The sequence below is a fragment of the Pyxicephalus adspersus genome, chromosome 6 (assembly GCF_032062135.1).
Source record: "Pyxicephalus adspersus chromosome 6, UCB_Pads_2.0, whole genome shotgun sequence".
NCBI lineage: Eukaryota > Metazoa > Chordata > Amphibia > Anura > Pyxicephalidae > Pyxicephalus > Pyxicephalus adspersus.
This window is the reverse complement of record NC_092863.1, coordinates 58,418,349-58,442,509: the sequence shown is the minus strand read 5'-3', so window position 1 is coordinate 58,442,509 and position 24,161 is coordinate 58,418,349. Positions and strand designations below refer to the sequence as shown.

The 24,161-nt window shown below is 37.3% G+C and overlaps 1 protein-coding gene across 2 annotated transcripts in view; it reads right to left on the bottom strand.

Annotated features, from left to right (window-relative positions):
- Positions 1-19,968, bottom strand: part of SRRM4 (serine/arginine repetitive matrix 4) — a 91,169-nt gene extending 71,201 nt beyond the window's left edge. The window contains exon 1 of one of the 2 annotated variants that reach the window (XM_072415967.1): positions 19,549-19,968. In XM_072415967.1, coding sequence (XP_072272068.1) covers positions 19,549-19,679 — 131 coding nt within the window. In that variant the 5' untranslated portion in view covers positions 19,680-19,968. The remainder of the gene's footprint in view (positions 1-19,548) is intronic. The other variant, XM_072415966.1, reaches the window with a different exon arrangement.
- Positions 19,969-24,161: the final 4,193 nt, after the last annotated feature.

Here is a 24,161-nt window from a genome sequence, read left to right as displayed (position 1 = left end):
GAACTCGGTCTGAGCCTGCGATGGGAGAGTGGGCCATTGTGTTCAGAGAGACAAACCTCCCACCGCCCTGAGCCTGCAATTCCATACAAGAGACATGGTCTGCGGCCTTGGCCGGTACGGCCCCCGGGTACATTTGCAGTCCGTGCATTTAGTGGTCTGCGACCTGAAAAGGTTGGGGACCACTGATCTAGGAGGTTTATTGAATGACCAATCGGGGACAACCTCTGTGCACTTCTATGGAGGAGAGTACAGCAGAGTGCCACTCACTTATCCTCACCCTTCCACCTGGCACAGCACAGAGCAGTGTGCACAACACTCATTCCATCATCTGTCTTTGGAAAAGATCAGGATGCCAATATGAGTTCTGTACAGGGCTTTACTGCTGTGTTATCAGTACACATTATATAACAGGTGTTAGATATTTCGGAATATAAGCACAAAAAACAGAAAATATACAGTTAAGATTCACTTTTATTTGGGATTATATAGATTGTCCTTTAATATATATGGGAAATAGGTAATGCAACAGATTAGCGTTGTCTAAAAAAGTTGATTTTAAACATTTCCTATACACTGCTGCAATTAAAACCTTTCTGTTCTTAGCATTCCTAATCTCCATTTCTTTCAGTTAGTGGTTCCTTTCTCTCTGTCACCACAGGGGTTTCCATTAAAGTGAGACCAACGTATAGAGCAAGAGATTAATCCTAGGAGTCTGATGTTTTGTGAAAAGACTCATGTACTATGAACCCTGTGACTCTGTCTGTCACTACTGATCTACCTTGTCTACATAAGCTTTTCTTTTAATTAATTGCTTTCTATGTTGTGTTGATTTTCATTCCTCTTCCTGGAGCACCTGGCCCTTCTACCTATGGATTCATTCCTGCCCTGGTGGCATTCACTGCTCCCCCTCCCTTTCACCCTTCTCTGAGCAGCTGGAGTAGCTTTGGGAGAGAGGGGGATGGATATACAGTATTCCTTTGTTTCTGGGGAGGGTGGTGGTTAGTTACACAGAAGATGTTCCCTCTTATGGGAGCAGGAAGAGGACACAGATACAGCAGATGGTGAGCAAGGGACCTGTTTAATGAAGAGAGGGTGGGAACATAGGGATTAACAATTCCAATTCTGGCAGATGTTAATGTGACGTGAGCAATGGGATGCCTGGCAATAAAAGAAGGCATGCTGGAAATAAAAGTAAAAAAAAAAAAAGAAACAAAGTAAAATAAACAAATGCAAAATGTTATTTATACAAGAGAGTGAAAACATAATGTATTAGAAATAATTTTTTTTAAAAAAGTGTTCCTGTTGTTATTATTCTATATATATATATTCTGTATGCCTAACCAAAACATTATTTTTTTTTAAGTATTGGATATTTGCTGCTATGTACCATTTAGGAAACTTTTCTTCATTTCTCTAGGACACAACAGAAAGTTACAGGTCTCCTGTCCAAGGATGTTGTCGTCACCATATGTGTCTCTATTGGAAGATTTCCCTTGACCTCTTGCTTTGGGGACAACTCTCACATTTTAAATGTTCTCTTTCTTTCTAAAACAATGATTACTAATATGAATAAAGACATTATTCTCCAAAATGGGTACCTAGCAAAAAAAAAAGTCTAACTTTTTTATCCTAATGAATAAAAAGCTTTTGTCTAGTTGTATACTTTAAAAAGTTCTGCTTGTTATATTCAGGTAAATCAAATAGACTCTGCTCATATCATATAAGTGGTTCCATAGCATTGGAACGGTGCCTAGCACGGTGGCTACTTTGGAATATGAAGAACTATGGGACACCAGGTGGTCTAAGAGGTTTTGGACTTGGCTGTGTGGTACTCAAAATATCACAGCTCCATGTTCACACTTTAATTCACATAGAATTTTACAAGTTTTTAAAATAAATGGATTAAGAAAGAACAAATCAAATGTCACAATGAGCAGGAGGGCTATTGAAGGCAATAAATATCAACTACTAGGTTACTCTTTTCAAAACAACGCTGTTAGCATTTTACAATGTTGCATCCATTGTTTTTCCATTGGGAGATCTGTACCTGATACCAGTTTTGTAAGACCTTCTGGTTCTGTGCTTATTCAAAGTACAGATTAGAAGTTTTTGGCCTCAAAGTTATTTAACCTAGTTGTACCCAACAGAATTTGCTCTTAGATATTTATTCCTATGAGTGTTTACATACAACATAAATGTACTCATATTTAAAACACGGCCATATCCAGTGGTTTAAATTGTGATGAACATTTTGTCTATAATCTGTAAGAGAAATCCATTTCCCAGTGTTGCAATGGCAGTGATGTGATGGTGGGTATATATAGAATGTCCGGCACATACACTACATTGATTTAACTCTATCTAGATGTCTTTGGTAAATGCAGTATTCTAATCTTTCTTGGGACTTTAGCCTTGTTTTTATTAATTTACAACATCCCAAGCCTTGGCCTTTCAACATAAATTCATTTCCCTGATGTCATAACAATATTATATAAGAGATTAGTTCTATAGACTACATGCTATATATACTTTGTGTGACCTGCATCCCAATAATAACATCAGTAATGAAACAAAGCAAAATGTAATTTTCCTTTCCCTGTTGAACAACAATTCCAGAGCTGATTTAGCCCAAGTGTGGGGAATTAAGGGTTAATACTAATCCCGCTGATATTATTGTTTGCTGACCCATTTAGACCTCCATCTGCTGTGGATTGGAGTGCCCTGGGAGGTGAGATACATAACAGTTATACTGTGATGAGTGCTCCAAAAAGGCATGTCAAAACTCAGACCATTATTTGATTTCATTGTAATTAAAACTATCACAAACAAAATTGCATTTAGATAACTGTATGTAACTGTAATTATTGCAATCTTTATATGAATTACATGGCATGTATGAGCTCCATAAAGTTTCTGGAATTTTAATTTAGATTTAGTTATCAGATTTTAAGGAGAATCAGTTTTGCCTCTTAAAGGAACAAGAAGAGGAAAAATCTTCTTATGAAAGCAATACATGTAATAATTAAAACAAAAATAATAGCATCAAAATCAGTTCTTTATTATTTCCTAAATGCTTAGATTTCACAGCAATAATTCACTATAAAAATATCTGCTGCTGGATAATGACAGGTTAAAATGTGAATAGAGCAATTTGCTGGGTTCAGTTCCTCTGACTTTGTAATATTTGCCCAGAGATTAGCTTTAAAACACTGCGATTCCCAGAAGCCCAAGATGAGTGAGCTTCTGCCTAAGTATAAAAATACTGCCTATGAAGTAAGATATTGGAGGGCTTAAGGTCTACATACATTTACTATATAGTGAAAGTTGAACTCTGTGCAGGTATAAACATAATTTTTTGATTAAATTGATCATTGTATATTGTTTTAAATGCAGCCTCCTAAAATACAATGTAGTTTAATACAGTGGTCACCAACTGGTGGTCCCCGAGAAAATTTTGGTGGTTCGGGGCTCTGGCCGGTGCGCCCCGCTGGGAGGGGGGTGCACTGGCCAGAGACGCAGACCACGTCCCCCATATGGATCGCAGGCTTAGGGTGGTGGGCCTTAGGTTCCTGGACACAACTCACCCACTCTCCTATCCAGGCTCAGACCTGCGAGGTTCTGGCATCATGACATCACTATGGGAGAAGTTTCTTCCCCTTTGAGTGATACACAGTTCCCCATGCATGCAGAGTCCGGAGTCCATGAAATCAGTAGTCTGTGACAACCAAATGGTTGGCGACCACTGGTTTAAGGCTAGGCACACACATGCAATAATTATCGTTTGAAAACGAATGATCACTGATTATTCACGATTATTTTTTAACGATCACATCATGTACAATTCTGTACATGCTGTAGCGATACGATTGATCAAATATAAATCACCATAATGTACACAATTGATACAATCGTTTGAACAATGCAGGAAGTGACATGTACAGGAGAAAGTGTATCACAAAACAATTTAAGATCACTGTACCACCATACACACAATAGATAGCAAACGATCATCGCCCAATCAGATCGGCTGGGACGATCGACGTTTCCAGTGAGATTCCTCGTTCATCCGTGTCGCTGACCAGTCGCTGTGCACTTTTTTTGTTAACGATTATCGAACGATCTGTTGTGGATCGTTCGTTTCCAATGACAATTATTGCACGTGTGTACGCAGACTAATGCACTGCCAATCAGCTTCTTCTGCTGTGCACATGTGCTGGCAGGACACAAACTGAGAGAACAGTAGGCTTCTTCTCTCTTTATTGTCTATTCTGTGGTCTGTGAATTTAACCCAAATGAAGCTATGAGGCTAAGTAGATATTGAGGATCTGGTTGTTGTTTTTGGAATAGGTGGGGGGTGTCATTGGAATATCAGAATTACCCATTCTTTAGCATGTAAAACAGTTTCCATTTATATATTTATGTGTGTAATTACCAGTCAGTGGATGGGTTGTTGCGTGTACGCAGGAATTCCATTATTCCCAGCCGGGAATTCGGGGATCATACAATAGGCTGAGCATGTGCTGCTTAGTGTACTTTCAACAAAAGATTGCGAACAGGCATGTACATTTGTTATAATGCATAAGAGACTAATAATATGTTACTACTGCAATACAAAGCTCACACTATTTTGTTATTTAGGTTTAGTTTCACTTTAAATGACAGTTTTTGTGCCTGGAGTTCCACTTTAATATGACAAAATAAACATGACGTTGTTTTCCCTGCTGTTTATTTTAGTAGCACGTTTCATACTCTGCTTTTATTCTTTTGCTCATTCCAGCATTCCAACTGCCTTTTAATAACTGTTTTTTAATGGAAGTTCATTAATGCACCTGTTCTTTATTCTGCAGTTAAACCTTTTTATCTTGAAAAATTGAATTGAAAAAACTCCTTTGCTAAACAGCGATCTGTGTATTTATGTAACATTAATGGAATCGTTGTTCTTCTCAGTCTATTCAATTACGTTTCAAATGAACTGGCAAGAGATGTGATGCATGCTGACTTAGCAGATTGTGTGGTGGGATAAATCAAGGCACCTTTCTACAATGTCAGTGCTTTGCCATCTTTATCTTGGAGCCCCATGTAGGCTTAAGACACATGATGACAGTTGTAGACAAGCGTTCCCATGTGTTACACGGGCAAGTGATCATGTCAGGTATACACTAGACGTGCATGGCATACCTACCTAAAGTCAATATGTTTATTCTGTAAAGCCAGAGTCAAAGAAGTCTTATGCAATGCCCAAAATCACAGACATTTGTCATTGGTTGCAGGTGTACAGAATCATGGGAGCATCTAAATATGATTCATAAGCTCCTGGGTCCACTTTTTTAGGATGGCAGCCTTTACAGACGTTTAATCATGGAGGGTGCATTTTAGAATATATTGAGAAAAATGAATGACCCGAGTCCCCACATTCCTATTTGCCATTCATTCCTTATGCCTTTGGGTATCTTGAGGTATATCTAAAGCCCAAACTTTTTTCAGTTTTGAAAGGTATGGTATACTTAAAATTTTGGATTTACCTTCATTTTTATTTCTGGTGACATTGGCAGTCATTGATGAAACACTTATAAAACGTAAATCCCCCTAATAGGGACACGGACAGGAATAAAAAACTTGACAGCAATCAGGTTTATGACAACTGCAAATATAAATACAAAAAATAAATTTGAACTGATGTATTATAGATTATATTCAATGTTAGTCATATACTATAACTTTACAGAACTTAAGGAAAATGTATCATTTAGGTGATTCTCAATACTTATAAAGTCCAGTAATATACTTCCTTATTGTTTGTTTAGTATAGATATATTTATTTCATATGTGAAACACTGGCCCTTCTGTGCTTCGATCACCAGTCAGGAACCTAGATGCAAAACAATTACAATATATTACTGTTTGACTATGATTGGATTTTTTCATTTATACTGCATATGGAATGAATAGTAAAGCAATTAAAATGCAGCTCTAAATGTCCTGGGTAGGTTTCTCTGCTTGAGATGAGGTTGTAACATTAAAACTGTAGATATTATATAAGACATTGAAAGGGTGTTCCTGCTGTACAGAACTTCATGGACAACATTTACCATCCATATGATAATATGGCTAAAGCAGGGGTGCCCAACAGGTGGATCGCGATCTACCAGTAGATCGCAAAGGCAACGAGAGTAGATTGCATGAGCCCTGCCTTTCAAAATAAACTCTACCGTGCACAGGAGTTATTAAGTCCAAGTTTTTATTGATGGTAGATCATTTTGACTTTTAAAAGTAGCTTGAAAGCTAAAAAAGTGTGGGCACCCCCGGCGTAAAGAATTAACTGGGTACAGAGCCTTGTTACATCTTCCCATATCCCACAGAATAGCATGGGGACTAGAATTAGAGGGTAAAGGGATAATTTCTGGCACTCTGTCATAGACTAAATATTGGAGCACAACTTCAATGAGACATTTTTTGGAGGTTGATCTAACTGGTTGTCTTCTGAAAATGCTATTACTATATCTGAATCACAGACCTGAAGGCAGTATATGAAAGGCAGTATATGAAAGGCAGTAAAGGGGCAGCATTCTCAAGAAGGAGTTTATTTCTATACATGTGATAATTCTGGAAATCCATCTGCTAATTTCAGATTATGCAGGACACAAGATATATGGTTCTTTGGTTTGCCAAAACCCAGACATGACTATCAGTGCTTCTCAACCAGGGAACAACAAGAGGTTGCTAGAGGTTCCTTAAGCAATGAGCAATTTATGCTGTTGGGTCAGTTTACCTGATACCAAGGATCTTTTGGCTTTCTGTAAGGGTAACATTCTTCCCAATTGGCAGCAATATAAGAGGCATTCTTCCCAAAGACTGCCATGGTATTGTACTGTGAGTTGTCAATAATTATAGCAGGGGTTCCCTGAAAACCTGCAAGTTCAAGAAAGGCTGGACTAGCATAATATGAAGTTTGCAGCTAATAATTCCAATGTAAATTAGCTTTTAACTAAAAAGATAGATTTTTACAAGACTAAAAGATTATAATATGCCAGTAACCAAACGTAACCAAATCAGATTTACTTCTGAAATAGCCAGTGAAAGAAGAATTGTAATTGGTGGCTATGAGTTTCCATTAACTTAATACAGTAATACACATGATATGACTACAGGTGCGTGCTGATCTTTGTGCAGAACTGTTTATTCAGGTTTGCAAACTTCAAAAAATGCTGTAAACACTATATTGATTACAGATCTTTCATCTGCTAAGTTTTCTAGCAGATGGCAGATAATCATTGTTGAGTTACCATATGGACTAAGGTGAGCAGGCTGCAGGGGCCCATATGCTACTTGTGTAATTCTAATCCTGTGTTACCTGGTGGGTTAGGGCTCCAGGCTTCAGGGCTTGGTTTCTTTTCTAGATGTTGCTGTGTCAGGACATGTGAGGGTTAGCTCTGCAAGCTGGACTGGGAGCTCTGCTTATATTGTGCACTTTTACTGGTGTGAACTGCCCCACACCTTGTGTATGATTTATTCACTGCTGAAGCTTGGTTTTCCCCTTACAGATGTGATCTTTCTTTTATAATGCTGCTTAAGTATGTTGGAAAAATGAAAATCACTGAAGCATAGCTACTCAGTGCATTTATGACAATATTCCTGCTGCTATTCCAGGAATTCATGAAATTGCTTGTTGTATGTAGAAAAGCAATAGAAATAAACAGATAAGAGTAAACATTTTTTATCAAGGAGATTGTATTCATACAACAGTAGTACTGTAGTCTCCACTTTATTGTTATATTTAAATCACTCTTACCCATTTCAGCATAGCCCAATAAATAATCATTTACATGCTGCCCTTTAAACAATTACATTGTTATGGCCATATTATAACATTTATGATGACAGGGGTGGGGCAGAACACCAAGCTGGAGAGATGATAAGCGCTCAGGTTAGCAGCACTACTTTATTTTACATTTTTTAGGTGTTAATTACACTCTGGCCATCAAATATACAAGTGCGAAATCCCAGTGTATGAAATGAGTGGTTATTGATGTTCTCATCATGAAACAACTTATTAAAAGATAACTGCCCTAAAAAAATATAATTTTCATGAAATACTTGAAAATGAACATGTTTGAGGATTACCCGTGAAATGAAGTTGGTATAGCTTTAAATATGCAGCCTTTCGGGTAGTTGTATAAAGACAATTATGGACTCCTGTGCCTTCTTTTGCCTAATACGGCATGTAGTACAGAGCAATGGACTGTAAATTAACATAATTATTTTACATTTATTTCCAGGTTTGGAAATTTAACATATACTGATCTATACTAGCAACGTATTACCATGTTGTATTTTAATTAGAGTATAATGCTATAATGGGCCTTTAAAATGTCAATTTTAAAGCAAAATTGCCTTCCACAAATTAGATCTTAGAGTGACCCCATCATTACTAGAGCTTTTAATATTTGTACCCTTTTTTCAGCAGTATCTGAACTGAGGTAAATCGAATCTGGTCAGATCAGTTGATATATTTGACTGGATTGGACATTTTGAATTGGTAGACATATTTTTTAATGAGCCGTACAATACCTGTACAGCATAGCTAATCAGGCCACTGGATGATGACAGCTATTATAGTCCAGCAGACAGACTCGCCGAGTCCAACTCTTTAAAGGTAAAGTATCATGAAGATACATAGAAAAGAAAAAAAGCATATGTCTGTCTGGAACACGAATTGCACAAATTCTGAATTCTGATCAAAGGTCAGCAGACTCCGATCTGAGAATCGATTTTAATCAGAACTATCCAACTACCGCTATACATGACTGTAGAGGTGTGGGCCAGGGACAGTCAGGCTGGGCAGGAAATGGCTACATGAACAAGGAAAGAAGCTGACTGTGTGCAGTGAAACCAGAGTTACGATATCCCTGTAAAAGAGAGGTCTGTACAAATGTGACTGTAAAAAAGACTGGAATTCAGATTTTTAGATTTTTATTCTCATAGTTTAGACACTTTAAAAAATACACAATTCATTATGTACATATTTCCAAACCTCTTAAGTTTTAAGCTACTTTACATTTATAACAATATGTGTTCCAAAACAATAAGAGACAAGCCGCAGCGGGGCTGTGAATGTGAGTTCAATGTACTATCTAATAACTGTCATTTACCAGAACACTAATGAGCAATGCACATGGAGGAGGCTTAGCGCTGTTGCATTCCCTGTGGAATATCAGACTATGGCTTGACTACCACCTTTGGGTTCTTGGTGACTTTCCAGAAGTATAATGAGGTCTACTATGCTGTTTACAAAATATGTCACTAATCAGCCTGGGAAAAGTAAAAAGTAAATGAAAGCCATAAATATTGTATGTTCTGTAAAATGATTTGTTTTCAGATTTGGTAGAACCCATAGCAAATCTAATAAATATATTTTAAATTATGCAACAACAGCTAAAACTGGAGAGCTGAGCACGCATGACTGATCACATTACTGCAGCTCTACTTCATGCTGCTAAGTCAAACTGTAGCTTTAACAAGGAGCACAAACACTAAGAGGATTTCAGCAGAGAAGCAAACAGCAATTGTCCTAATGCTCTGCTGAAATTGGATACCAGAAACAATAAGAGCCCACAGCTTGTAGCAAAATGACTGCAGCCCAGATGGCCCTGCCTAGGGGAATACACAAACTGCAACCCACTTGTCTCTTTCTGTCTCCTAGATTGTCTGCTGCTGTGTGTTATGTTTTTCAGCCTGTGCATGTTTTGTACAGTCTAACACTTGTGAGATCAACAAATATTCCAATGTTGTGATATATTGAAATGAACTTTAATGCTGTTATAAAAGTTGCTGTTGTGTTTTTTTTTAAATAAATTGAATAATTAATACAGCCAGTTGATGTTAGCTTTTTGTAATGTGAATTAATAGTGTAAGAGGGAATGTCGGTATCAGTAGCCAATCAAACGTTGCTTTAGTGCACATGTGATATAAGTAGAGTGATAATTCCAGCATGTGCAACAGTGGGCCTGGCTGTGTTATTTGGGAGATGACCTTGATCAAACAATTCTGTGCAGCCACACTTGTTGCTAAAGCTAAGTTCAGACTAGTGTTTTTTACAGCGGTACCACTCCAGTTACGTGCATTTAGCCCCACCATAAAAAAAAAGGTTAACATTGGAACAAATGACTTGGTTCATTCACTAATGTTTTACGCTTTTGCTTGCAAAAATGTTGTCATGCTGTATTTCAGATATGCAGAGTCTAAGAGTGCTAAAACCATTGCACCCACTTACATGTATTAATATGGCATTACATATAACCACAAGAAAATGTATGCACAAGTGTTCCCAGTACCCAGCGGTTGTCTGGGAGTGGTAAATGCTGCAGTTTTTAACATTTGCCTAAAGATCTAGCTGGAATTTTGCCTAAGTGCATGAGTCACAATTCTGAACACAAAAAGTGTCCTATGTTCATTTCCACTGTGCATTTAGATGTGGAGTTCAGCTTTTAGAATTTAACCAGTTAGCGCTATATAAATCCTGTTTATTAATAATAATAATAATAATAATAACTGAAGCCCGCAGTTCATCCAACATTAGTCCACTGTATCATGTGTCCTGTATTATGTGAACTGAACTTGCAAAGTGATTTTACCACCTATTGGTACCTTACAATTATGCACTTATAACATTTTTAAATACAACAGTTACATTGTTAAAAGTCACAACTCAAGATTTAACATCTAGAAGGTCCATGTTGGTCCCTGATGTAAGTCTGTATTTTGGTCCACACAGCATTTGAAGACATTGCAGTCCTACTTCTGATTTATTGATCACGTCCGTCCGTGACATCTGTTAATGCAATGTTTACAGGCCAGTGAACATGAGATAAAATACCTCTACAAGCATCAGTTTCTGAGTAATGTAATGGGCTAATAAAATTTATCCAATCAGATTCTGCCATGTTTTACTTTGGCCTAGTAAGAACATTGGAATATGATTGTTGATTGATTGTTGTTACTGCATTTCACACATTTCTCATTTAATTTATTGTTTGAATTATTTGATTTATCCTCTTCCTATGGTATGGGCATTTCTGACCTGACCCTAGTGCTAAATATATATGTGACTGGAAAGTTAAAGTAGGACTGGGCAAACTGTATCCTGGAATTCTCTTATTGTGCTACTGCCAGGTTGTGAATACTATTCTTCCATAAAGTTATTTGATTTCTGATCATTGTACTAAACTCAGTATGCATTCCAAATGATGCCAAATTCAGCTACTGTAAAATAGGCAAGAGAAAGCTGTAACATACAGCTGCTTTTACATTACTTAACCCTCAGACCTGGAATGGCACTATTTCAACTTTGGCATTGGGCAAAACTCCCTGAATCACATTCTACTCTGCTCCAATGCTGCACTGAAGGTAGTTTTGGTGCAACTACACCACCACTGTTTCATTGGGTTAGGCAAGGCTTGGCTGTGTGCAGAGGTGTGGGTTGCGGGATAACTTTCTGGTATTGGGCTGTTGTGGTTAGGACAGTGGCTTCTTTTAACAATGTTGATATGATGAAGTAAATTGTTGTATACTCTATAACTGCACTAGCAGCATTTCTTCAACACTTGTCAGATCTGTACTCATAAGACAACCTAAGCCAAATGTAAATGATGTAACGTTCTAAATTAAACGCATTCAGCTCAATGCATTTACTGAACAGCAAGATAAGATTTCTGATATAAACACAAACAGGCAGGCATTTCTACAAACAATTAGGATTTGAGCAATTTGAATGTTTAACCAAAGCTCTGACTTTATTACGCACTGTACTTCATGAACGACTTGTCCAAACGTTTTACTTGGCATGGATGGTGAGTAGTGATTCATCAGGCTCTTTAAGTGGACTGCTTCTGGGCATTTTCTATTTTCTACAAGCACATAACTCCAATGGATTACATATAAAGACCGTCCAAGCTCTGTTGTTTCCAAATATGTATATATCAAGTTTGTCATGGCTGTCATCCCTCTATCGTGGCTTGATTCATTCAAATATATGTGGTATTGCAGTTTTTTTCCTAATGAGATGTAATACCATCAAGCTACAAATGGATGAATACACAGCATTAATGTATACACACTTATTCACAAGCACTGGTGTATGTACACCTGTGGGATAGCACTTTGGACTAATGATACAACATAAAACTTTTCATGTAACAGAAATGTACCAGCAATGTGGACATATTACAGTAGCATGGTGGTATTCATAATTTTTGGGTGGCACCATTGTATGTAGACTTTTTGGTTGCTCCAATATATGGGATCTTTTTCGTTAGTCATTTGACTTGTTCAATCTGGTGAGTTATTTAACTTTGTGGAGTCTAACATTGTCCCCTCTTATGTGAAGAATTACCCATTGAAAACACAACAATAATCCACAGAGCTGCCCATCAGACCTCTGTGATGAGAAAATAAATCTTAGCTCAGGTCCTAGCTAGGTACAGCCCTTCATATATGTCATATAATGTCACCATGAAATAAATGTTCCAGTTTATTCTTTTTAAGGGTTATTATGACATTCAAGTTCACCTTCAGGCAGATAAAAAAACACACTATTGATGTTCCTTAATACATTATTGGATTTATTTCAAACACAAGAAGTGAAGGCACCTGATTTTGTTGTGGTGCCATCCCTATTCAGCAAAGCCTGGACTAAGACAGGAGATATAGCCCAAGTAGGTGGATAGTTCTGATGCAGGCCTGATACATGAGATAGGAGAAATAAGAAGAGAGACAGAGCGCTCATTCACTTCTTATCCACCACCCAGTCACAGGCTGGAGGCAGGGACTAGACCCTGTTGCATTACTTGACCACGGCAGAAAAAATCTAGGTTTCCTGGCCTGAGTAGGGGGCTTTGGTATAAATCTGCCTAAGGAATATTGCAGTTGACTTTCATCCTGATATAGATAAGTTTATTTTTTTTTGCTGAGCTATTTGAAACCACTGCTACACTAAAACAACAGTATTTCTAATACCACATATAGCAAGTGTTTTCCGAGAAAAGTAAGGTGAAATGTTAAACTATTTACCACTTGCTGTTTCTGATCTTGGACTGTATTGACATTGGCAGATTTACAACAAAGTCATTCTGACAGCCATGGATAGAAAATAGTCACTTAGGTCTATAAAAAGAGAAATCATATATATATATATGTATATAAATATTATTATATAAAATATTAATAATAAATATAATAATATAAATATATATTTTTCTGGTGTTCTGATTGTGGTTAAGAAATTAAGAAATGTCACATGACTTTGGATCCTAGGCTCCAGATTATAAAGCACTTGACCTTCTTTTTTTGCAGATGATAATGCTGAATCTGAGTTATCTAATCTGAGTTATCTAATCAGAGCTTTGCAGTGCTATAGGTCTAACCTCTGAAATGAGACCTCTGTATCCATACAGAGCACAAGGGTTCTTCCCTGCAGGGGACAGACTTTTCTACTCTGAGGCTGCTTTATTAGGTAACACAAGGTATCAAACATTTTAGTTTTATTTCACCTGCAATGTATTTAAATTATTTAAACTGGAGGTGTATTTGGTCTTTACTGTCAAATGCCAGAACCACTTGTAACCATCAAGATCCTGCCATTCGCCATTTGAATACCAGTGGGGCGGCTCAACATTGGAAAGGGGTGAAACTTTATCTTGACTTTCAGAGCTGTTAAAAACTTGGATATAGCTTGTAGTTATGAACTGGTGTCATCCCCATGTAGAAAGGAATCAAACTAAAAAAAAGCACCTGTACCTGACCAGTTATGTCAGTTTGGTGGCCATTCCAAGTTCATAAAACCCTAGTTTATTAAAGGATGCAAATAATAGCCGATATTTATCATTACACAGTGACCCATACAACATATATGAAAAATATTCTGTATTGCATTTTGATTGTGACTTTCCTGTTTTTCATTCAACTACACACAGAGTTACTGCACATATGTGTTATTTTGCCAAAGAATGTATAATTATGTGCAGAAGTATGTGATTTATATGCGTCTGCCAAACACCACATACTAAGTTGGAATTAATGATTACAGTAGTGTCACCCACCCCCTTTAGCTTGCTGACTGGATAATGAAGGAAAATCAACACACTGAAAAAGTACCTTGAATCTGCTCCCTCCTCCTGTCAGCATGCAGAACAAATGGATTAGCTTCTAATGGTTCCCCCAATCCCAGGTCTGAATTAGAGGCCAATATCAGTACAGATATCTTATATACAGATTTCTTGTACTAATTCTCGATGTATACAAACATTAAAACAGGAATATACCAGTGTTAAATTGTGTGTTTTTTTACCCAAAGTTCAGCTTTAATTACTCCATGTATTTTTTTATGCCATGAAATCTCTCTGTGCCTTAGGCTTATCATCCTCCCACCCTCCCACAGCTGCCTTTCATGTATAACGTATCCATCTATTTGTTTGTTTATGTGACCTGTCTATCTTCCTCCTAATTTCAGTCATTCAGTGACAAACACATCCTGCATTATATTGTCTCCCAATTTCTCATCTTTTTACTGTGGAGTGTCTCTCCCACACGCTCATTGTACCTGTCATCTTCTTTCTCAATGTGTCTGTCTGCTTTATATATTTTGTCTGTTTGTTGCCAAAAGAGAAACGGGCGTGCATGTATTATTTATATATGAGTCTTTTAGAGATTACTTCGCGTTTTTCCACTTTGTAACAGGTATTCACACATAAGAAGGGCTCATGGGAAAAAGAAAAGTTACACAGCCACTGTGCAACAGGTGTGCAAAGTAATAATTAGGAAGATTTTATTAATATCTAATAACTCATATAAACTGTAAAATAAAGTCATAGGTGCCTAGATCTCAATAGCAACTGTTGGTAAAGGCTAATATGAAAACAAAAGATGTTCAGTTACAACACTGAAAGCAGTTATGACTTGTGAGCTCCAAAATGGTTTTAGTAGCTGTAGTAGAAGAAGAGTTTTTGTCATTTTCTAGTTGTAAGAAGAAGCTGCCCTATATTGTAGTTATAGTATGACAGTATTATAGGTCTGTTTATAAAGCAATGAATCTGACATTCCCTGAAACATTGCCTGGTGGAGAATCTTCCAGGTTCATGTGTTTTAATGCCAGTAACTGTTTCTCCACTGTAAAATGATTTAGTTAATGTCAGATTCAGTGCTTAATAAATAGACTCTGTAGTAAGCTACATGGATATAAAAGGTTTAGATGTTTGAATCCCCTAAGATTTTCTATTATTTAATGTACAGCGCTGCGTAATATGTTGGCGCTATATAAATCCTGTTTATTAATAATAATAATAATAATAATAATAATAATAATAATATTATCAAAGACTCCATGAGACTAGATAACTTTTCTTACTGTACTTCTATGTGATGCTTTATTGATGGATTTGACAAAATTGTCAAATTGATTAAACATCATAAAAGTGCTTTTCTATCAATCATTTCTGGACAGAAAGTCTATCTATAGTTTAAAATTAATTTTATGTTTTTTGGGGAAGATAGTTTTAATGAATTTTTTTTACAATACAGATTAAACAAGTGGATGCTACTAGTTGATCTCAAAGGATCGATATATAGATCTAATGTAATATGGATCGAAAATACTATCTAAGAGAAAACTAGCTATAGATGCCTAACATTATTAATATTTATACATATTAAAAGGCAGCACACGGTGAAATCATGATTACAATGTAAGATGCACTAGCTAGTAGCAACTAATAAGTTATAAATGCCAAAGTTTGGTTTTTAAATCTAGTTACGGGTTACTTTACACATGAACACTTCTCTTTGTGCTGTCTTATTAAATAGGCTTGGGTACTAAAATTGAATGTATTACACAGATTTATTAAGGATACTTTTCTGGATCCCTAATACCATCATTATTCTGAAAACTAATTTGTCACTGTCCAGTAAGCAATACAAAAGCCTTCTTTAGCCAGACTAACAATGTTAAAAGATGATATCATTCCGTGCCAGATATATCCAATTTCAAGATCAAAAAAATCAAATACTTTTTATTTATAGAAAGTGACCACTGTTATGGGTGCTTAGTGACTGAATAGGCAAAGACTATTAGGACACAATGCCAGTAAAGGATTTTTTATCAGTGATTCTCAATTCTTTTCTAAGTTCTAGACTGGATGAGGGGGTGATTGTAAAATGTTCATTTACATCATAGGCTATAAAAGAACACAGGCTCGCTGGCATTGTGAAAAATCAGATTTCATTTTCCTGTGGCCATACTGTTTGCTAAAGGGTCCAGCTGTTTGCAGATTGCCTACTTAATAAACTAATAAAACACATATATACTGCTTTTACTAAATATATATATATATAGTTATTTATGCTGTTGTTTTTTTTCAAATACAAAGACAATGAAAGGCTATATTGTACTTTCCCAATTCCACGCCATCTTGTGAGGCTAAAACATATTTATGTATCTAGTGCATGCTTCTTGATAGGAAAAGACTAAATAAAAATTATATTGGTGCTTTTTGTGTATCTTCTTGTCTATTTTCAATGTCCTCTAAGACCAGCCAGGTAACATTGCCATACACTGTAGCTGGTTACTGGAGCGTGGATGAGTGTTTTGCCTTTCTCAGGGCATCTTGCACTAAGATTACAGAATCTGAAAGCTAATAAGAAAAGTTTTAAAGACCTCTACCTGACATTCATCTTTTCTCTGTGACCCCTTTTACTGCAGATATCGCAGTATCTCTGCACGTCATGTAAGTAGAGCCTTTACATGGTTACAAAATTCAATTACTTCACTTACACTAACAAGTCTCAAATCTTTTTTTTTATTTGGCTTTTCTAAAGCCCCACAACTGCGACAAAGGATACGTATACCAGGAGTAGGTGGGAAATGTTTCCATCATGTATCCATCTATAAAAGTAATATTAAAATGGTTGTATGTTCCTATCCAGCAGTGCTCCTAAAACATTATTGTTGTTGTAACACTGAGCCCAATTATTCCTTACTGTGGTAATGACAGTTTTTGCGGGTGTACAGTGTTAATGCAAATGCCTAGGCAATTACTGCATATTACAGGACAACAATTAATGGTCAGATTCAGAGCTTCAATGGTAGGTGAAATAATAAAGTCGACATATTGGATTTTTTTTTAGGTCCCCCACTAAAAAGGGATACTTGGCTCACCCTAAGATACACTAGCTATATATTTAGTATTCTTTGCGGATTAAGCTGTATTTTCTTGGCACTGTGTTTTACCTTCGAAACGTTTTTTCAGCACATGGCAGCCTTTAGCTTAAGTCGTTCTGGGACAAACATCTTGTCAGTTGGGTGTCAGCCAACTGCAAGGTCTATAGAGCTACCTAATCAGTAGTGTAATCACATAAGAGAATGCACAGGACTTACTGGAAGCAAAGTATATAATTACACTTCTAGTGTTAAGGGAAAAGTAAGAGGTCATCAAAGATCGATCTGCAGTCATTGCTCTTGGTGCCCAAACTGCTGTGTAGAACAGCATTCTGTAATTCTCTATCTAAAGTAGTAAAATTGAGAATGTTTGTCCCTTTGACCTCAGCTAGCACATGCACTGAATATTGTCCATTTACTGCTGCAGATCTAAATCCTTTAGGAGCAGAATTTCACATTACTGACCCCTAATTGCTTCATATGTCCAGGTGACATAACCCTATAAATGTAATTACTGGTGAATTAGTGGTTTTGACACTAGTTTATGATCTCTCCTAAACTGGTCAAAACTTAATATATAACATTTAAGGTTACACCAAATGCTTTCATTTAAGCATAGAATGCTATGTGAAAAGGACATAACCCATGGTAACCAATGGGTGATCAACCTTCACTGCAGAAAACTGTTGAAAGATGCTCTTTGGTTGCTGTGGGTGACTGCACTTTGCATGTGTCATGATCATCATTATATTCTGTGCTGTAATATTACGTTGTATACCAGGATTGTATCTTTTTGTATTAGACTGTGAAGCATACGTGGAAGAACGCACAGATCACACAAATAGGATGTAACAACTAAAGTGTCTATGGGTAAAAGTGCAGATAATATTTTGATTGCACAGAAGGACAATGCTAAATATTTTAGATTTATGATGTTCATAAGGATATTATTGCAAGCATTATATACATATTCATTTGTATTTAGAAAGCATCCCAGTTAAGTAGCTGATTGGAAACTCACAAAACTGCTTATGCCTACTTCACTAATTTTACAGCTTCCATGGTAAAAATCCAGTTAGCCAGGAAGCTGTAATAATGTTCCTATAGTTTATGAAAGGTTTCATGTTTCATTGCACAGTTCATATATTTCATTCAATATGTGGATAATGGGCCCTGGGGCCAGCACACAATAAAATGACCTGCTAAGCTGCAAATACAAAAGAAAGTAATGAGTGCTGAGCAGAAGAACAGTCACATTTGCTTTTAATAATTCATTTCACTCCAATATGCTAAGTCAGAGCTTCAGCTGCACCATTGCGCATATAGAGGACTACCAGTTCCATGGTGTCCAATTCTTACATGATCATACTTACTATAAAGCAATAATGATTCAGACTAAAAAACATAAATCTAAAGCGTTTTCCCCACAGTAAAAATGCAATAATGCACGCTACTTTTCTAACCAGTGATCATTATTACTTGATCATGATGAATGACTGCAATTCTCAAGTTCAGCACAAAATATTACGCTCCAGTACACCTTGAAAGGATTTAATAACGTCATGCTATGTACTAAACTGCAACAAACAATACTGTATACGGCCAAAGCACTTTGCAGAAAATATATCAGTTTTAGCATAGAACCTTCTCTATGCAATGCTTGCCGACTTATATACATTTTTATAATACTCATGTGGTTGTCTTACAACTTTAATATTGATTCAAAAAGTGTCTGATGGAAGTTATTCTTTGGATAGCAATGCAGACGAAAGAATAAAATGACAAGTATTTAGAATGGGTCATTTAAAAAAGTTGAATGGCATGCTACTAGAAATCCATCCCTGGAAGCCCTTCAGGGCAGACAGAGCTGTGTGTACATCTGGTCCTTGCCTGTGTATTGTCAGTGAATGGGGAGTGCATGCTGCTTCTCATCAATAAGGGTGAGAGCTTCAGGACAAAGAGACTGTCACACAAAGATTGGACATGGCTAGCCCTCTGTCAGGCACATTTTTATGGATTCATTAGCTTTTCCCATGGTACAAAAAGTAGCAATCCTCCTGCAATACTGATTTCATTCTTAATGTCTTTATTCATCATCATATATTGGGGATTATAAGAATAAAGGAGACAAAGATAAAAACAGCAAACTATAAAGATGAGGCTTAATATTCTAATTTATTATCTATTGATCATTAGATACATTAAAGACCCTTAGTGACATAGCTATGGACTTTGCACAGCGCTGCGTAATATGTTGGCGCTATAAATAATATTAATACTAATAATATTATTGATTTTAGGAGATCACACCCTGAGCACCCAGCATCCCTCCCAGATGGTCCTACCTGGCTAAAGGTTTCCGAGAGGTTATGCTGGCAACAATGATGCTTTCCCTCCGCGGAGTGGCCACAGCTTTAAAAGTCCCCATCCAGAACTTCTCAAAAAGCTGCTTTTCCCCTTGTTGGACGCTGGCCATAGTGATGAGATAGCAGCAGCCGCACTGCTCAGCGCTAAGACTTCAGGAGCTGTCCAAATGCTGAAAGTACTGAATGCACTGTGCTGGGCAGACTGAGATGTAGGGAGGGACTTCTCCAAATCCTCCCCCCTGGTGAATGCTGGAACCAAGTTGTATTGTGTAACCTAAGCCAAATCAGCTTGTGGTCCTAGGACCAACACCCTACACAAACGCTACCAAAGCGCTATGGAGCGGTCAGCTCATCCTTCTTCTGTGGGATTGCCAATGTGTGCATGTGTAGAAAAGTCTAGGCTCTTGTTTTGTCTCCTATTGCACTGTGACGTATAAACAGAGGCTGGCAGAGCTTCAGCCCTTTCCCTCCCCTTAATTCCTTTATTCCACCTCCTGCCCCCCTCCCTTTGTATTAGGGAAAAAAGAGAGACAAGTGCTTGCTTCCCAGGCCTGACCCATCTGCATAACAATAGCCCACAGGCCAAGCGTGTGCCTGGCATAATGGGCTAAGGTTCATTCCAGCAATGACCCAGAATGTGGTCTATTCACTGAAAGATTCACTTCCACCTCCCACTTGCCAATACTCTCTTCAGTCTTTTATCAGCTCTGCATTCTGACTTTGTAATTTATTAACCCTTTACACTTCTCCATATTCCAGGGACACTTACAGGCTGATTCCATTTTGCAGCCAGCCAAGAAAAACACTACATTGAATCTTATTCCTTAAATTGCCTTTAAAATACAAAATTCAGTCTTACACAAGGAAAAATAAAGAATTTACCATACATAAAGCTACATTCACATGTACAAGTGTAATAAAAACTGCAGTGCATTTTAGATGCATCATAGACACATTTTATATTACCATAAATCCATATGGAAGAGGTGCTTTGGACTTAAGATGCAGCAAACAGGATTTTTTTTATGCAAAATACTACACATGTACAGTTTGTAAGCTACAAATGTGACTTAATAAAAATATTGGATGATAGAGATAGCAGTTCCCATTATATTTATTAAAATGTCTCTGTGTCCCTGTATAATAGGCAGCTATGCACTAAATGAAAAGTGAGCACCCCGGCTTGGGGTATCCTCAGAGTACAGACTGAGCAGATGCATCCTGCAGCATCCCACCTCAGCTATGGATAGTACAGCGCCCCTTACTAAGCATTGCCTCCAGCATCTGCTTTGTTCCAATCTTTAAAGTCAGTTAATATTTCAATCCCTGCTGACCTTCAGTGTATATTGCAAGAAAATCAACCTTTTATTCAGAAACCAGCCATATGTGTCAACCTGGTAATTGTCTTCTGCATAATGGCTGAGCCAATATTGCTGTAACCTCATCTTTAGAAATATGCTGCTCTAGATGCTCAAAATTTGAATTTAAATTAAATACTGCCAGTTTGGGGTTGCACAGATGCAGCAATAATACTTACAGGTTTGTTTATTACATACATACATTCATGGCCATGCACTCTGATATAGGGGGGTTATCCTCTAAGCAGCCATTTATATTATTGTACAGGACATTTGCTCATGCGTTGTGAGGACCAGGATGACTGCTTCTGTTCATCTAACATTATCATTCTAATGTTTTCCTTATTAGTAAAACTAATTAAATGATTGTTAAATGAGGGGGAATGTTGGAAAGTTAAATGTGATTAATCTTCTCAGTAAGGGGATGTGTCGCGCTATTTCATTTTATTAGAGTAGTAGTAATATATATATAGTCCTTTGTGTGCCCATCCCCCCAGGGTACCAATTCCAAAGAACTTCTCGATGTTAATACAATTCATGTAATGGGATTCAAAGGCAATCTGTGTGGCTATAAATATGGAAGCTGTAAGGGTATATTTACTTATACTTCACCACCTTGTGATTCACTGGCTGCATGCTAGGTTTAGATCAATCTTTTATTTAATACCTTTGTTGTATGTTTATTATACCAATAAATATATTTTGGTATATATGTTCAAAAGTATCTGTTTATCTTGCCAGAAATCGTGTGAACTGATAACTGCACTGTTATTAGTTACTTTGATGTACATGGTGTCTAATGGTGTGGTGCTGTGAACCATTCTTATGACTGCCAGTGGCTTTGATGCTCAGACCATAATTATGTTGGACTGAGTTGTCTAGTGGTTCCTACACTCATCACTGTTACTTCTATATGCTCTGTGTAAGACATTGAGCTCCAGTGAAAATTACTGATCATTTTACAAACCCAGGCTGTAACAAAACTCACAATAAACTATAGAATTTGATGGCACATTCTTCATTAGATCTACCAATAACTATGTAGTGCAATCCTTTGGACTTGTTGGAGATTTTAGGTTTGTCTTTGTAGTACATAGTTTTGGTAAATGTAAAGCTTGTATGATCTGATTGCATAGTGTACAACTATCTTAAAAGAAAAAATGTACCAACACATGTTCGAGAAATGAACATGACAATTTGTGACATGGAACATTATCCTGCAGGTAGTAGCCATCAGAAGATGGGTACATTACAGTCATAAAGGCAGAGATATGGTCGGTAACAACACAAATGTAGGCTGTGGTATTCAAAAGTTGGTACTAAGGGGCCCAAATTGTGCCATGTAAAATCCTCCACACCATTACACCACCACCAGCCAGGACTATTGATACAATGCAGGATGGATCCATGCTTTCATCAGGTTGACTCCTAATACTCACTCTACTATTTGAATGTTACAGCAGAACTTAAGACTCATCCGAGCAGGCAACATCTTTCCAATCTTCTCTTGTCCAATTTTAAAGAGTCCGTGTGAATTAAAGCATCCGGTATCTGTTCTTAGCTGTCTGAGGCATCTGGTGTAGTCTAAAAGTACTGCAGACCATCTGCTTAAAGGTTTAGTGCGTTGTGCAGTTGTCTTCTGCATACCTTGGTTGGTTAGTTCAAACCATTCTAGCCATTTTTTTCTGGCTGCATTTCCAAAGAAATTTCCCCCAGAAAACTGCCATTCACTGGTATTATCGTTTTTTCAGACTACTCTTTATAAACCCTAAATATGGTTGTGCGTAAAACTCTCAGCAGATCAGAATTTTCCTAATTACTCAAAAAAGCCATCATGGAACCAATAACCATGCCACATTCAAAGCCACTTAAATCACTTTTCTTTCCCGTTCTTGTTCAGTTTTCATTTTGACAATGTCTACATGCCTAAGTGCCATGTGATTGGCAACTGAATGTACTTTTAGTAGTGGTCCAAAGGGCAAATTGTCCCCTTGCACCTAACCCTGTCCACCCTCACTTTAATATGCACCACAGGCATACAGAATCAATAAGAGAAATATGAAACTATTCTCACTACAAAGTGCATGCATTTTGTTAGTATTGCTAGTTTGGTAGTACCTGACAGGTTCACTTTAATGTTCATTCACCACATTAGAATGCACACGTTAGTTAAAGGTCACAGAAGGATAATATCTTGGATATAATTTATCCAAGATAAAAAAAAAAGTCTAGAGAAAAAGTTAGTGAAACATAAAATTTTACAGAGTGACATAATCAAAATGTCATTTTAGATATGTTGAATATAATTAAGTTTAGTAGAACGTTCCAGTGTATTTGATTAGAAAATAATTCTTAATTTTCATTACTCTTTATTTATTATCTCCCATTATGATTTGTATTTTACCATTAACACTAAATGGCTTAGGCGTCTATAAGGTCAGGGAGCCCAACCAGAACTCTTCCTTCTCATTATATGGCAATGTTCTCACATAATAAAGGAGCAGTACCTGATGGATGCTTTTGAAGCCCCAGTGAGTCTAATAGTAGTGACAGGTGTAATGGGCAATTGAGGGGCATGTGCGCTGGCTGCTTTTAGTGGAGTCTGAAATTGCAGATCAGATACAGATGTGCAGATGTACAGATGTGCACCCCTTGACAGATAAATGTAGGCAGGAAATAACTGGCAGATGTGCAGAGCCAGGCAAATAGGTGCAACTTTCAAGGATAATTTTAGGTCAGCAACAGGCAGCCAATAAAGTATAGGGACAGCAGTGGGGACAGGGTCTCCTAGACAGCCAAGGTAGGTAACTTGCCTGCAGTAAAGAAAGGCCAGGCAGTCAATAATGCATAGGAACATCAGTGGGGACAGGGTCTACTAGACAGCCAAGGTAGGTAACTTGCCTGCAGTAAAGAAAGGCCAGGCAGTCAATAATGCATAGGAACATCAGTGGGGACAGGGTCTACTGAATAGCCAAGGTCAGTAACTTGCCTGCAGTCAAGAAAGGCCAAAGCATGTGCAGAGAGGAGGCTAGGCTTAGAGCCATCATGGCTGGATGGGAAGCCTAAGCAGGCATGATGGGGCTAAATGCAAGGTGGGGGGTCAATGAGAGTTGAAGGCTGGTTTGGTGGAAAGAGAAAAAAGTGGGTGGAGAGTAGATTATATAGGAAGGTTGGGTTAGAGGATAAGGTCAGAGGTCTCAACAATATGGAAGAAAATTCCCACTGTCCCTCTCT